At 39.1% G+C, this 15024-nt stretch overlaps 1 protein-coding gene across 1 annotated transcript in view; it reads right to left on the reverse strand.

The window, feature by feature from the left end:
* Nucleotides 1-15024, reverse strand: part of TTC39B (tetratricopeptide repeat domain 39B) — a 133185-nt gene that overhangs the window by 23051 nt on the left and 95110 nt on the right. The window contains exons 7-13 of the mRNA XM_056117397.1: nt 12399-12466; nt 7917-7981; nt 5915-6020; nt 4144-4209; nt 2092-2200; nt 1036-1103; nt 888-947 (exon numbers count right to left, since the gene is read on the reverse strand). Of these exons, the coding sequence (XP_055973372.1) occupies nt 888-947; nt 1036-1103; nt 2092-2200; nt 4144-4209; nt 5915-6020; nt 7917-7981; nt 12399-12466 (542 nt within the window). The remainder of the gene's footprint in view (nt 1-887; nt 948-1035; nt 1104-2091; nt 2201-4143; nt 4210-5914; nt 6021-7916; nt 7982-12398; nt 12467-15024) is intronic.

Here is a 15024-nt window from a genome sequence, read left to right on the forward strand (position 1 = left end):
TAAATAAATTGGAATATAAAAAATAAAATAGCCTTTATAAACTGGAATAGCCTAGGTTAATGGTGATATCTGACTGGAATTAGCAAAATACAGTTATCTTTTGACCCTGAAATCCTAATGATCAGAATCTATCATATACCAGTACACTTATGGACAAAAGTATATGCATAATGATATTTAAAATAATATTATTCATAATAGCAAAAATGGTGATAAGAATACCACTTTAATTTGAATATCATTCTAAAAGAATAAAACTGTCATAAAAAGAGAATAAAAGCTTTGAGGAGGCTTAACGACACTGACCTGGAAAGAGATCCAAGATATCCAAAATAGAAAACAGAAAAAAAAAACTACACATTTGACCCATTTATGTAGGGAAAAGACTGCAAATATATTTACATAAAATACTTTTCAACTCTTTCTCAAGAAATTAGTAAATTCTTTGATGGGATGTGCTTGTGGAATCATGGAAATACACGTTACGCAGAGGTGGAGTTCCAAAGTCAGCGGTTAATGCAGATATTAGTAACAGTCAAAGTCTGACAATCTTTTCAACTGCCTAGCTGTATTTTATGTATTCTACCCCAAACTGCTTAATGTGCTTTATATAAGCAAACTATAAACATATATAAGCATATAAATTATATATGATAATATGCCATATGTAATAGGATGCAGTTGCACAATTAATTTTTATGCAGTTACACTGTCTTATTTCTGCCTAGTGCAGTGCTGAATTTAGGCTGAATCAGTACATGATGTGTTTCCACAATGTAAATATTGAACCAGTTGTTCAATCTTTTTATATCTGAGCAACAGCTCTGGCATAGACAAAGGTCACTGACAGAGACAACGCGTAAATAACTCTTCCCCCAGCAAATTACCTCTTCCAAATTCCCTTTCAGCAGCAGTATCCGGGCATGGTAAAACAACATGAGGGAGCCCTAGGGAGAAAGGAAGAAAAGCGACTGTTCAACATCAGTGCCGATGACAGATCATGGCTGAAATTTGAACTTGAGGTTCTAAGCATACATTTGGAAACTGCTGGAGGAAAGGCGCGAGGAGACTCTCCGCTTCCATGACATTCACTTCTCCTGTGCCTAGAAATTTAACAGGGAAAGCCTCAGTGTTCGTACAACATGGCAGATCTTTATAATCACTCTCCAAATTTTATCAACATATCAAAAGCCCATCCGCGGAAAAGATGAGAACTGTGAACATTTGGGAGATAAAGTAACACAAGCCTCAGCTACGACATCGGTTTTTAACAGCTCTGTGACAGGCTAATTCTTCACTTTGTTTCATGGCCACATCTGGCAGTGCTCAGGGCTCCTCAGGGGACTGGGCAGGGACAGAAATAGAACCAGAGCCTCCCTCTGCACTCAGCCCATGAGTGGACTCTGCAACGCAAGGGAAGGCTAATTCCTATTAATTATAATAAGAACGTAGGTGGTTATCTTACGATGCCTAATTGGGCATTTTTATATCTGAGCAACAGCTCTGGCATAGACAGAAATTGATACTGATAGTTTTAACAGAAAATTTTAACTTACTTTAAAATTTTTAAAGTAAGTTCAAACTTTTTTTAACTTACACCTAAAACTTTTTTTTTGCAATGCCAGGGATTGAACCCAGGACATCAAACATGCAAGGTCAGTGCTTTACTGTTGAGCTATGTCCATTACCTCTTATCTTATTTTAAACAAAATTAAATTTCTACTAAAAAGACATCTAATATAAATTTGCTAAAATCAATTGCCTTAAACTTTTACAGAATTTTTTTAGTCAATAAAGGGTTTTAAAATGTTCAGTGAGGAGCTAGAGAAATCGCTCAACGGGCTGAGCACATGCTTTGCTTGTGGGGGATCAAGGTGATGCTTTTGATATTCAGCACCACCTGGCCCTCTGAGCTCTGCCAGGTGTGATCCCAGAACAAAACAAACAAAAATTCGATGAAAGAAATCCTCTACCTCTTTTACCAGAGGTGAACAGATATGAGACATCTGCTCTAACTAATTTTTTTCTAACTTTTTACTTAAATGAAAGATAATCAACTCTTAATGACACAAAATATACTCCAATCCTTACCAAGTATTAAGGAGATGTAAGTGTGAAAAGCAAGAATAGTTAAGCAGCACAGAGGAGACCGCATGCTGATTCCTGAGGCACCTTCCCGTAACTGCAGAAGGCCCAATTCCTGTGGGAATGAAATGCATTTTAGATATTTAAAATGCCAATTCATATATACTCTTCATGAAAGAGGAGATTATCTTGCAAGAGCTTAGTCTAGAAAAGGCCTAATTAGAAACACTGTCACTGTTCTCCCATTGTTCATCGATTTGCTTGAGCGGGCCCAGTAACGTCTCCATTTTTTTTTTTTTTGAGACTTGTTGTTACTGTGTTTGGCATATTGAATACATCAATCATGGGTAGCTTGCCAGGCTCTGCCGTGCGAGATACTCTCGGGAGCTTGCCGGACTCGCAGAGAGGGGCGGAGGAATCGAACCTGGCTCGGCCGGGCTAGCTGCCTGCAAGGCAAACGCCTTGCCGCTGTGCTATCGGTTTATATTTTAATTTAGTATCTATCTCACAAATTCTTTCATATAATGTGATTTGAGTGAAAGAAAAGACAATCATCATTTCACAGAAACGCTGTGTACTGACTTAATAATTCATGTTGGGATTTAAGTACAAGACACTATGAACCATAGTCTATCTTCAATGATTTTTCCATCAAAAGGTAGTACAGTATGTGCCTCAATGATTTCATTAGAATATGGTGAATATAATAAAGAAGCATGAATTGTTCTGAGTGTTAGAAATGCTTAAACTCACTGGGAGAGGAAGGGAAAGTTATGTGGGAAATAGGACATTTATCTCAAAAGTAAAGCATGGACAAGTTCCCACATTCTTTGGGAAGAAGCTAGTTGGGGAGGGTATTCAAAAAAATCCAGCAACAGCATGAAATCAGAAAAGCACAAGGTCTGTTTGTGGATATAAAGAATTGCTCATTTCAGAAGAAGCACAGGAGAAGCCAAAACACTGGCTAAAATAAGATAGGGAGCCCTGAAACCATACTATATTATGGACTTTATTCAAGAGAATTTGGAACCTCTAAAGAATAAAGAGGTCGAGGGGGGAAAGTAACCATGAAATTCAGAGTCAGAAGAGAAAGAACAGAGAAAGAGACAACACCATAAATACCAAAATCTTATGATTAACAATGGAATAAATGTGAGAAAAAACATAAAGTTTCTTGTACATGCTCTTATATATTTCCACAAAACTACTCTCGATAACACAAGAGGAACAATTTTATAATACAGCTACCCTGGTAAATACACACTGAGAGTTAAAACTAATAAATGTAATAACGTACTGCAAAACAGTTGCACACAAAAATAATGAACAAAAGTAAAAGACAAACATCCTCGCTGTTTCACAGTAAAACTTGTAAAACACAAGAAAACCCCAATATCCTGCAACTACATGATGACTAATGCCAATTATACAAGTTGTGATTTTTAGCTTAATTTCCTGGTGTAAAACACTGAGTTGTAAAAAGATTGAAACATTTTAACCACACAAGAATATTAAAGATCTAGTAAGCAATAATAGAAGTACAAAATAATTTTTAATTCCAGAATTAAGGAACAAAGTTGAAATGTTAACTTTCATTAGAAAAACTATATGTACGTGTGTATGTAACACAAACATATATCTCCTGAAAAATAATATTGAGTAATGTTATCATCCTTCAAATTCCCATGTCTTAACAACTGCATTTGCAAATTTGCAATTATTTTTTGATGCTAGAACATGTTGCACTGTCTGTGTATTCAATAAATTTTGACTGATCTATCAAAATAAGGCAAACGCCCTACCCGCTGTGCTATCGCTCCAGCCACTGGAGCGATAGCACAGCGGGTAGGGCGTCTGCCTTGCACGCAGCCAACATGGCCGACCCGAGTTCGATTCCTCCACCCCTCTCAGAGAGCCCGGCAAGCTACCGAGAGTATTCGATATGCCAGACACAGTAACAACAAAGTCTCCAATGGAGACGTTACTGGGCCCGCTCGAGCAAATCGATGATCAACGGGAGGGCCTTTTATCAAAATAAAAATAAAACTACATCTGTACCCTGTTTCCAGAAAATCCTATGAATTCAAGCAATCTGATAATTCGTGCAGGTAAAAGAGACAGCATCTGTAAGGGAAAAAATACAATAGAGATTAGTTTATATAACTATAGGCAGATGGTAAGCACCTAACAATTTAAAGTTGTAATGATTCAACAATATGAAAACTTACTTAAACCACCAGACATGTCTCAAGCATTGGATACTATGTACATAGTCAAATTAATTTCCTCTTGCTAAGGCAAACTGAATCCAAAATTGGTGTGTGTGTGGTGGGGGCGGTGGGGGCTATAGGGGGCAGTGTGGATAACCAGCTGCTTTAGGAATGCCCTGAAGATGCTCCTTTTATGTGGCGCAATGAGAACTAAGAAGGCATTCCTCAGTGCCCTCCTTCAAATGAAGTCCCTTTCAGCATCTTCCAGAAAGCAAGTCTGTCACACTCTACACAGCTGCAAGCACAGCTGTTGAATAGCTATGACATACCTTCTTTCTAAGACATCTGTGAAGAACTATGGTGAAGGGAAATTTTTCCAGCAGTTCTGAGCACTGTACCTGGCTATTCACTTTACTTAAAAGGAGAGATAGACCCACGTATAACGGTCAGGGATTTGGAAGAAACATACAGGAACATTGATGACAAGAAGGTCTGGAAAAGAGGCAGTTGAATGAAATTCTCTAAGTGAAAAACTTGAAAATGTATTTGTCCCATGTAAATATCCACCAAAGTCATCCCTGGAAGAAGAGCATTTTCATAATTAAGTGGATAAGATAACCAGCTCTGCAAGTACGGGTCAGATACTTTTCCAGCTCTCCCATCATAGGCTCATAAACAAAGTAAGTATAGTGACAATCAAGGGCAGGAATCTCTCAACCACTTTGTTTTCTCACCAACTGCAATCAAAGCTTGCAAATATTTTAAAATATCAAATAACATATTGCAATTTGATATCTATCTACTCAAACTTCTCATCTCCCCCAAGAGCATCAAAATCATTCCTCAAGTTACATGACTGCTGCTTCATCTAATTTCCATTCCAGAGATGCCATTACAATAGCATCGGTATTTCTGAGGTGAAAATGGAACTGATTCAACCTCATTATAATCAAAGGTATTACCAATCCATCCCTAGTGTTGCGCTCTTTTGTTGTTGTTTGTTTATTTGGGGGCCACACCTGGCTCTATGCCACACCAGGAGTAAGCCAGACTGGCTCTCTGCTCAGGGATCACTCCTGGTGATGATGGGGGACCATATGGGGGACCAGGATCAAACACTGGTCAACCTACTGCAAAAACCACTGTTCTATCTCTCAGGCCCCTAGTGTTACACTCTTATCTTTTGGTATATACCCTGAGTGCATGCAGTAATCTATCACATACTGACCAAAGGCCCTGTTGAGTCATACACAGAGAAAGTCATCCATTCTAATTAAGTGGTAATCAAATCAAATTAGAGATTCTATGTGAGTATCAAATGCATTAGAGAAAAGTATTTTGGTGCTTTAAACCTTTGTTTATTTATTTATTTATTTATTTATTTATTTTTGCGTTCTGGGTCACACCCAGCGATGCTCAGGGGTTACTCCTGGCTCTGCACTCAGGAATCACTCCTTGTAGTGCTCAGGGGACCAAATGGAATCCTGGGAATCGAACCCGGGTCAGCTGCATGCAAGGCAAATACCCTACTTGCTGTGCTATCGCTCCTATATTATTATCGTTAATAATTAATAACCTTTAATTATTTTTAACAAAACAATTTCTAATCATTTACTTACCAGATTAAAGGCACCTATTCCCAGCTTGACACCTCCCTCAAACTCATAAAAGAACTGCTGTTCACCTTTGCTCTTCTGAATTACATGCAGGATAGAAAGGCATTCTCTAGATTCAAGACAAAAGTTGAAACATAAGTTAACTATAGAAGGAAATAGTGTTTGTTAAATTTTACACTTATACATTATCAATTAGCAAAAACGATATAGAATTTTTAAATGAATGAAATTGTGCTGAGTTTATTCTTTAGGTTACTGGGTAAAAACTACAAAAAAAAATGACAACTATTTCTACATGATTTATCAGGACCATTCCTGGGTGTAAACAGCTAGAGAGTGTTTCAGGCACCTTTTTGGAAAACAATATGGACACTTCTCAAAAAACTAGAAACTGAACTCATATGATCCAGCAATTTCACTTCTGAGTATCTACCCCAAGGGCCGAAAAGCTCTATTTATAAAAGATCTTTGCACCCTATGTTCATTGTTCTCAATGGCCAAGATCTGGAAGTGTCTAAGAACAGATAACAGGACAAAGAAACTTTGGCTCATTTGCACAATGAACTACTACTTAGCCATAAGAAAAGACAAAAGCATGCAATTTGCTTCTGTGCCGATGGATTTGGAGTATATCGTACTGAGTGAATTGTCAAAATGAGAGTCAGATATGTAATGATCTCCCTCATACCTGGTGTATAAAGAACCATAATCAGGAAACAATAAAAGCCCAAAGGCAACAGAAACTGAGAGCTGATCTTCAGTAGAAAGCATCACTGCAAAGGGGGTACAGAGTCTAAGAAGGGTTGGGAGAGAGGGGATATTGGGACAGTGGCAGAGCCAAGCTGACACTTAGGTGGAGGGGTGCTGCTGGAATGTTTTAGGCATGAAGACCTATGTTTATAAATATTATAAATCAAGGAGCCTAAAATTTTTTTAAGATCTGTTTATGTAGAAGAAATTCAATTTAAATATAAAAACAAGTATTTAAAATAAAAAACATATACCATGAAAATATTAATTACCAAAAAGGCATGATAGGAAACACTGATATAAATAAAAATCCATTTTTTAAATTTTATTTATTTTTTTAAAAATTTTTATTAGTGAAACACCATGAGGTATAGTTGTAGACTTACAAATTTAAAATCAATTTTAAGACACAGAAAGTTATAAGGAATTAAGTGGGGACCCTTCATAATAGTAAAAAAATTGATCCATCAGGAAGGTAAAACAATTATAAATGAGTCTAATTAGAGAGGTTCAAAACATACAAAACAAACAATGACAGAACCAAAGAGGAAAAAGGATAATTCCAGAACAAAAGTTGGAAATTTCTAAGCACTGCGAATAAATGATAAAACACGGTCACAGTCCGGTCATGGTCCTCCTGTTGTTCATCGATTTGCTCAAGTGGGCCCAGTAACATCTCCATTGTGAGACTTGTTGTTACTGTGTTTGGCATATTGAATATGTCATGGGGAGCTTGCCAGGCTTTGCTGTGGGGTGAGATACTCTCGGTAGCTTGCCGGGCTCTCTGAGAGGAGTGGAGGAATTGAACTCGGGTTGGTCATGTTAGATGCTTGCAAGGCAAACGCCCTACCGCAGTACTATTGCTCCAGCCCAAATGATAAAACAAGAAGATAAAAATCACAAAAGCTATAGAAGATACACATACCATTCTGGTCCACATTTATTGGATCACTGCAGAAAATTCTATTGGGCAGAATTTCTATAAAGTCTAAGTCAAAGACATATCTATCAACTAAAATAGACAATAAAATCTTAATTGCTTTTAGGAAAAAGAAACTAAGACTATTCAGAAGCCAGCAATACTTTGTTTAGCTCTTTTCTTCAAAACTGTTTTAAACTTAAGTTCTGCTATTCTATCACACTAAGCACGTGCTCAGTAGGCTAAAAATCAAGTCCATTTTTACTAACCAGAGTTTTAAAAAGATAATTTTCATACTTAATTATAATTTTAAAACTGTCTGAATTTTTAACTTACTTATATATTTGGTAACTTGTTCTAATTTTGAGTCCACCTTTAATGAAGTTGATCATATTTTCATCCTGAAAACAATATAATCAATTAATTAGATCACTGAGCAAGAATTCTTAATATATCACACACCATACATTTGTACAGCTAGAACAAAATACCTTCAGGACATTGAGGACTTAATTTTTTTTCGGGGGGGGCTTTCATGATTGAGTTTCATTCATACAATGATTGAACACCTATCCCTCTACCAGTGTACATTTTCCTACATCAATGTCCCCAGTATCCCTCCCACCACCCCCAACCCATTCCGCCCCCTGCTTCTATGGGAGACAATTTCCTTCTTACTCCCTCTCTACTCTTGGGCATTATGGTTTGCAATACAGATACTGAGAGGCCATCATGTTTGGGAGGACTTAATTTTTAAATTAAAATATTCTTTCTGCTTTAAGTTGAACAGACTTCAGTGTAATTCTGTTCATTGCCAAATTTGATGACAACAAAAATTACTTTTTAAATCTGTTTCATTACTTTAAAGAATTAAGGAAATAATCCTCACCAAAAAGAAGTCAGAGAGGTTTGTTCAAATCTACTTTAGTCAATATCATTATCGACTGAGCAATATATTTCCGGGCCAATACAATACAAAATGATTCACTAATTTAAGGCCAATGTTTTTCATCCAGCATACCAATAAGAGGGATTTTTTGCACAGGTTATTTTGAGGCAGGTTATGAGCGTGTCCAATTTTATTCATATGTATTTTCAGATCAAAAATAATTGAACCATTTTCTAAATAGCTTGTCAGTAGTTTATGATTTTATTTGGAGGAAAAATCACTTCACTTTTTTCTCTTTGCCCAATATCATGAATCATAAAGTTAAGGCAGTTGATGGGGCTGGTGTGATAACACAGTGGGTAGGGCATTTGCCTTGCACACAGCCAACCTAGGTTCGATTCCCAGCATCCCATATGGTCCCCTGAGCACCGCTAGAAGTGATTCCTGAGTGCAGAGGCAGGAGTAACCCCTGTGCATTGCCGGGTGTAACCCAAAAAGAAAAAAAAAAGTTAAGGCAGTTGATATAGATCAATGCCATTTTCAGAGGAGACATTCTAAGGTTCTGAGAAAGTCTCTCAATATCATATAACTGTATGAAGGGTATTATCTAATAAACGGTGCTAATGAAGATGGCCCCAGGTTTCACATATCCAGTAGTATTTTTTAATCTATTAATATATAAGAAACATGCTCTGGCATTTATTTTCTGTACACTTAAAACATCTCTCTCTTTTAAAAATCTCATTTAGTTTTAGTTTGCAAATTTCATTTATTAAATATTTAACATTATTAAAAATCAGTTAATACAAAATTCATAAGCAACTTAACTGTGCCTTTTCTTATTTTAAGAAATCTTATGATCTACACAAGTTCCAAAATAGGGCAGGAAAGAATTTCTTAAATGAGACTAAAATCTGCCCAGAGTAAGACTATTTCATTTCATGATTCAGCAAATATTTATCAAATGTCTGTTTTACACCATGCACTTGAATGAAAAATTGGGTCAATGTGATACAGGTGCTGAGGGATGAAGGCGGGTACATGGATGGAGACATGCACAGACCACAAGACCACAGAGAGCGCAGAAAGGGTCACAAAATGTTTCTGGAAGCTTATAGAACAAATACTGATTAGGAAGTAGCTAGGTGAGGATAGCAAAGCAGAACTGAACTTTGCAAGTAATGGAAACTTCGTGTTTCTTCCAGGCAAGAAAGCATGGAAGATTATTTGGTTTGGCCAGATGTGTTATGTAACACTGCTGAAGTATCTGCTGCAAAAGAGGGAAGTAAGAAAGCAGCTTCCACCTGTGCTTCTCTGCAGGCAACATATGCAACAACAGCATTTGTAAGAGGCAGGGAACTGGGGCTGGGGGCAGTTTACTTTGAAAAGGTTTCCCACCACTTCTGATTCTTCTGCTACAGCATCACTGTCAAAGTCAAGGAGCACTGAAGCACAGAAATGGCAAAGTGAGATTCTCATCCCTGAGAGATCTGCTGAGATGTGCAATGGAGGATGAGCTGAAGGTAAGATAAACTGGAAGTCACCAGAAAATTGTGCAGTCTAGGAAAGAGCTGATGAGGATTCCCATTAGCACAGGCACAGTCAGAACGAAAAGGATGGGGCTGCCTAGCTTCAAAAGGTAGATACAGCATGAGTAGGCAACTGGCTAGATACACTGGGATGAGGAGAGGGGACAATCATGGCTCTCTTCCTAGCCTTGTCAAATGACAAGTCCCCAAGTATAAAATAAGCTTTCAAATCTCAGTTTTGACTATTTGACTGTCAAATGCTCGCTTAGAAAAATGCATCAGAAAAATCATTGAGGGCCCTGCGTTTATGACTGTTTGCAAAGACAGTTAAGAATACTGCTTTTGGACAGGTGCTGGCGCGGATGTGGCGAGAAAGGGACCCTGCTTCACCACTGGTGGGAATGCCGACTGGTTCAGCTCTTTTGGAAAACAGTATGGACGATTCTCAAAAAATTAGAAATTGAGCTCCCATTTGACCCAGCAATACCACTCCTGGGAATATATCCCAGAGAGGCAAAAGAGTATAGTCAAGGTAACATCTGCACTTGTTTGTTCATTGCAGCACTCTTTTACAATAGCCAGAATCTGGAAAAAACCTGAGTGCCCAAGAACAGATGACTGGTTAAAGAAACTTTGGTACATTTACACAATGGAGTACTATGTAGCTGTTAGAAAAGATGAAGTCGTGAAATTTACGTACAAGTGGTACTACATGGAAAGTATCATGTTAAGTGAAATGACTCAGAAAGAGAGGGATAGACATAGAAAGATTGCATTCATCTGGGGAACATAAAGTAACAAAATAGGAGACTAACACCCAAGAATGGCCGAGATTAGTACCAGAATTTTGCTCCATGGCTTGGGAGGCCAGCCACACATGCTAGGGGAAAAGAGAGCTCAGATAGAGAAGGGAGCACCAAATAAAGGGTGTTGGGAGGATCCTCCCAGGATGGGAGAAGCATGCTGAAAGTAGACTATCGACCAAACATGATTGTCAACCATTGCCTCTTTTGCAAACCACAACACCCAATAAGAGAGAGAGAACAAAAGGGAATGCCCTACCACAGAGGCAGGGTGGGATGGGGGGAATGGGGGGGTGGAAGGGATACTGGGATCCATAGTGGTGGGAAATGGGCACTGGTGAAGGGATGGGTATTTGATCATTGTATAATTGAAACCCAAGCACAAAAATTTGTAAGTCTACAACTGTACCTCATGATGTCTCACTAATAAAAATAAAAAATAAATTAAAAGAATTAAAAAGAATACTGCTTTTGGGGCTGGAGCAATAGTACAGTGGGTAGGGCATTTGCCTTGCATGTGGCCAGCCCAAGTTCAATCCCCGGCAACCCATATGGTCCCCCATGCACCACCAGGAGTAATTCCTGAGTGCAGAGCCAGGAGTAATCCCTGAGCATCGCTGGGTGTAAACCAAAAGGAGAGAGAGAGAGAGAGAGAGAGAGAGAGAGAGAGAGAGAGAGAGAGAGAGAGAAGGAAAAAAAGAATACTACTTTTAATCAGTATTCATAATATGTAGGATTTTAGGAAACAGGATCACAGACTGTGTCCGTCTGTTTCCATTTTTACTAAGCCAGAATGCAACCAAAGACATCAACCTCTGAAAAAAAAAGGAAAAGCAACTCTTGTGAAACATTGAGATGGAGGGAAGATTACATTTTGATGATTTTCTGCCCCCTAAAGGTGTCCAACCCGGCTGTATCATCCTACTGTACCCATCACTGGGCAGCCAATAATAGATAACAAAAGTCAAAAGTCCATGTTCTTCAGAAGCACTGGAAGAGAATTATAGGCAAGGTACTGACTGGCTCTACTGTTCCAAGAGATGAAGTGCAAATGCTTATAAGAAAAGGATTTAGTTTTCTATTTATGGGCCTTTAAAAGCTGCTCTTCCACAGGAAGAAATAAAAGCAAAAACAGGCAATGAGAATAAGGAAAAGGGAAAGATAAAATCTGGAGTATACATGAAAAGTTGGACTCCCTAGGCAAGCAGCTTGTGTAAGAATCCAGGGGCCAAGGATGAAAGGATCCTCCCCAACCTCCCCTGCCAGGCTGCTCCTGGGTGTAATCCTCTACCCTCTAGCAAGCACCAAGAATGACTCACAGATTCTTTAAAGAAAAGCATCCTGTACTTAGGTGTGATGGTTGCAGAATTTCTTTGAAAGGCAGTGCATCCTTGCAGTACTGAAGTTTAAAACAGACTCTAAGAGCATTTGAAAAGGAATCAACTTCCCTGTTTTTCAGCCATAGTTTACCAGAACAACATATATTTGCGATTACAACTCTAAGTCACAATAACAGAAGCACTGACATAGAAAAGAGCTGCATTTTTTTTTCTATGTCATACTGGCAGGCTTCCTCAGCCAACCAAAAGTTCATTACCTGCACAAACGTGAGTGCTGCTTTCTGCAGAAGACACTCGGCATAACAGATTTCGGCATGCATCTCCTCTATAAAAAAAATTAAATTATATTAAGTAAAATACCACATCCATAGTAATCTCTGTAAGATGCTCAAAAAAAGAAGGTGAGAAGTCCATAGTAATCTCTGTAAGTTGCTCAAAAAAAAAGAGGGTGAGATGAATGAGACCTAACAAACACCTAGATTGCTTTGTTGCTGCCATAAACGTGCACAAATTGCTCAGTTCTTGGCCCCTCAGCAAGATTTTTCTCAGGGCGTGCAAAAAGGTTCATGGAAGTCATCTTTGGCCCTGTAGCACTGTCCTCTCATTGTTCACGAATTTGCTCAAGCGGGCACCAGTAACATCTCACAACAAATTGTGAGACTTGTTGTTACTGTTTTTGACATATCGAGTATGTCACAGGGAGCTTGCCAGGCTTTGCCCTGTGGGTGAGACACTCTCGGTAGCTTGCCTGACTCTCCGAGAGGGGCGGAAGAATAAAACCCAGGTCGGCTGCATGCAAGGCAAATGCCCTACCTGCTGTGCTACTGATGGGCTGGAGCCCATCTTTGACCCTGCTCAAATATAACTACCAAGAGTCGGGCACTGGGTGTCAGAGACTCACACTCATTTTGTAAAAGAAAACAAAAATTAAAAACATTTTTAAAAAAAGAAATAAAGAAACCAAATAAATATGTATATATGTATATATACATATATATTTTAACTGTAACAGATTAGTTGAACAGTAACAGTGATTGGGATCACTGACATAAATGTATGGATTCATTTCTAAATGTAAGGCATGATAATCTTGATGACAAAGAGACACATTATAAACCTGAGGAAATTGCAGTTCCCTGGAATTCTGTGAAGGAACTGCCTCACACGTCAAGTCAGGCCTCACACACAGACAACTGGGAGTAGATACTTAGCACCAGCACAGTATTAGGCTCTTTAAAGCTTTCAGCATATGGCACAGGAACCAGACAACTCATGAAAGAGACTGCAACACAATTCTAGCACTAGGGGGGGTGGGGGGGTGAGGAAAGACGAGGGGGGAGGCGGCTGGGGCAGAGTTAAGGGATCAGGATCATCACACGGGGCATAAATGAAGCAATATCAATAAATGAATCATAGGAATACCTTTGTCTGTGAGACATGGAACTGGCGTTTTGCTTAAGTAAATGAGCTCAGGCATTTGACAGCCTGGGCTGGAGGAAAGGCTGTCTGTGGGCCCTCAAGCAAGCAACCTTACTTTTGCTCCCTTCACTTCTGAAATCTGGCTAGTCACATGCCTACTTCCAGCTGAAGAATCACATGAGGTGCAGGCCTAAGCACTCTATATATACCTAGCATCACTGTTACACCATGATTTTTAATAAGAAGCTCAGCAGGTACTTCCTTTTTTATTTGTTTGTTTTGTTTTGGGGACCATACCTGGTAGTGCTCAGGACTTACTCCTGGCTCTGTGCTGAAGGCTTGCTTCTGGCTTTTCTCAGGGTAAAATATATGGTACGAAGGATCAAATCCAAGCTCAGCTTTATGCAAAGCAAGCACACTCTATCTCTCTGGCTCGGCACTTTTTCTTTTTTACATAAAGAAGTGACTTTAAAATAAGGTACTTCTGTGTTATTTGGGAAAGCTGCTGAATAAAATGGGATAAGAACAAGTCTTTCCTCCTTTGTGGAATATAAAATAACATAATATGAGACTGACACCCAAGGAACAGTAGACACAAGGGCCAGGGCCAGGAATATTGCTCCATATTTGGAAGCCTGTCTCATGAACTTTGGAAGCAGGCAGTTAGAACAGAGAAGGGATCACTAAGTCAGTGATGGTTGGAGGGATTGTTTGGGATGGGAGATGTGTGCTGAAAGTAGATAAAGGACCAAACATGACAGCCTCTCAGTATCTATATTGCAAACCATAATGCCCAAAAGTGGAGAGACAGTATGGGAGAAGTTATCTGCTATAGAGACAAGGGGAAGGTTGGGATGGGGGAAGGGGGAGAAGGAGACACATTGGTGCACTGGGGACATTGGTGGTGGAGAATGTGCACTGGTGGAGGGATGGGTGTTCAATCATTGTATGACTAAAACTCAAACATGAAAGTTTTATAATTGCATCTCGGGGTGATTCAATTTAAAAAAAATGGTGCCAAAAAACCTAGTGTTTCTTTCCTTTACTTACAGGCACAGAACACACACACACACACACACACACACACACACACACACACACACACTCTATCAGGTCTCACAAATCTGTGAGGTCTGTGGGAATGTTCAACATCCCATTGTGCTTACATTCTAAGGACAAAATTTTAAAAGGTCTAAACTAGGCAGAAAGATCTACCAATAGCACTCCTAGGTCAGGGCCTAAGTCACAACAGGCCCCAGTGGAGGTTGCCGTAGCTACGTGCACATTCTGGAAGCATCAATAGCCAGGTCTCAATCCTTCCGAATATCTCACCTCACACTCTGCCTTTTCCCAACATGATCAGGGGACTGAAAACAACTATTCTTCTGCTAGAGTCACCACTCTGCTGAATTACACTGATTTGCTTGCTTGGGCATGTCCGTGCCCAGAGGACAAAGATGCTGC

The sequence above is a fragment of the Sorex fumeus genome, unplaced genomic scaffold (assembly GCF_029834395.1).
Source record: "Sorex fumeus unplaced genomic scaffold, SorFum_2.1 ptg000034l, whole genome shotgun sequence".
In the NCBI taxonomy this organism is placed as follows: Eukaryota; Metazoa; Chordata; class Mammalia; order Eulipotyphla; family Soricidae; genus Sorex; species Sorex fumeus.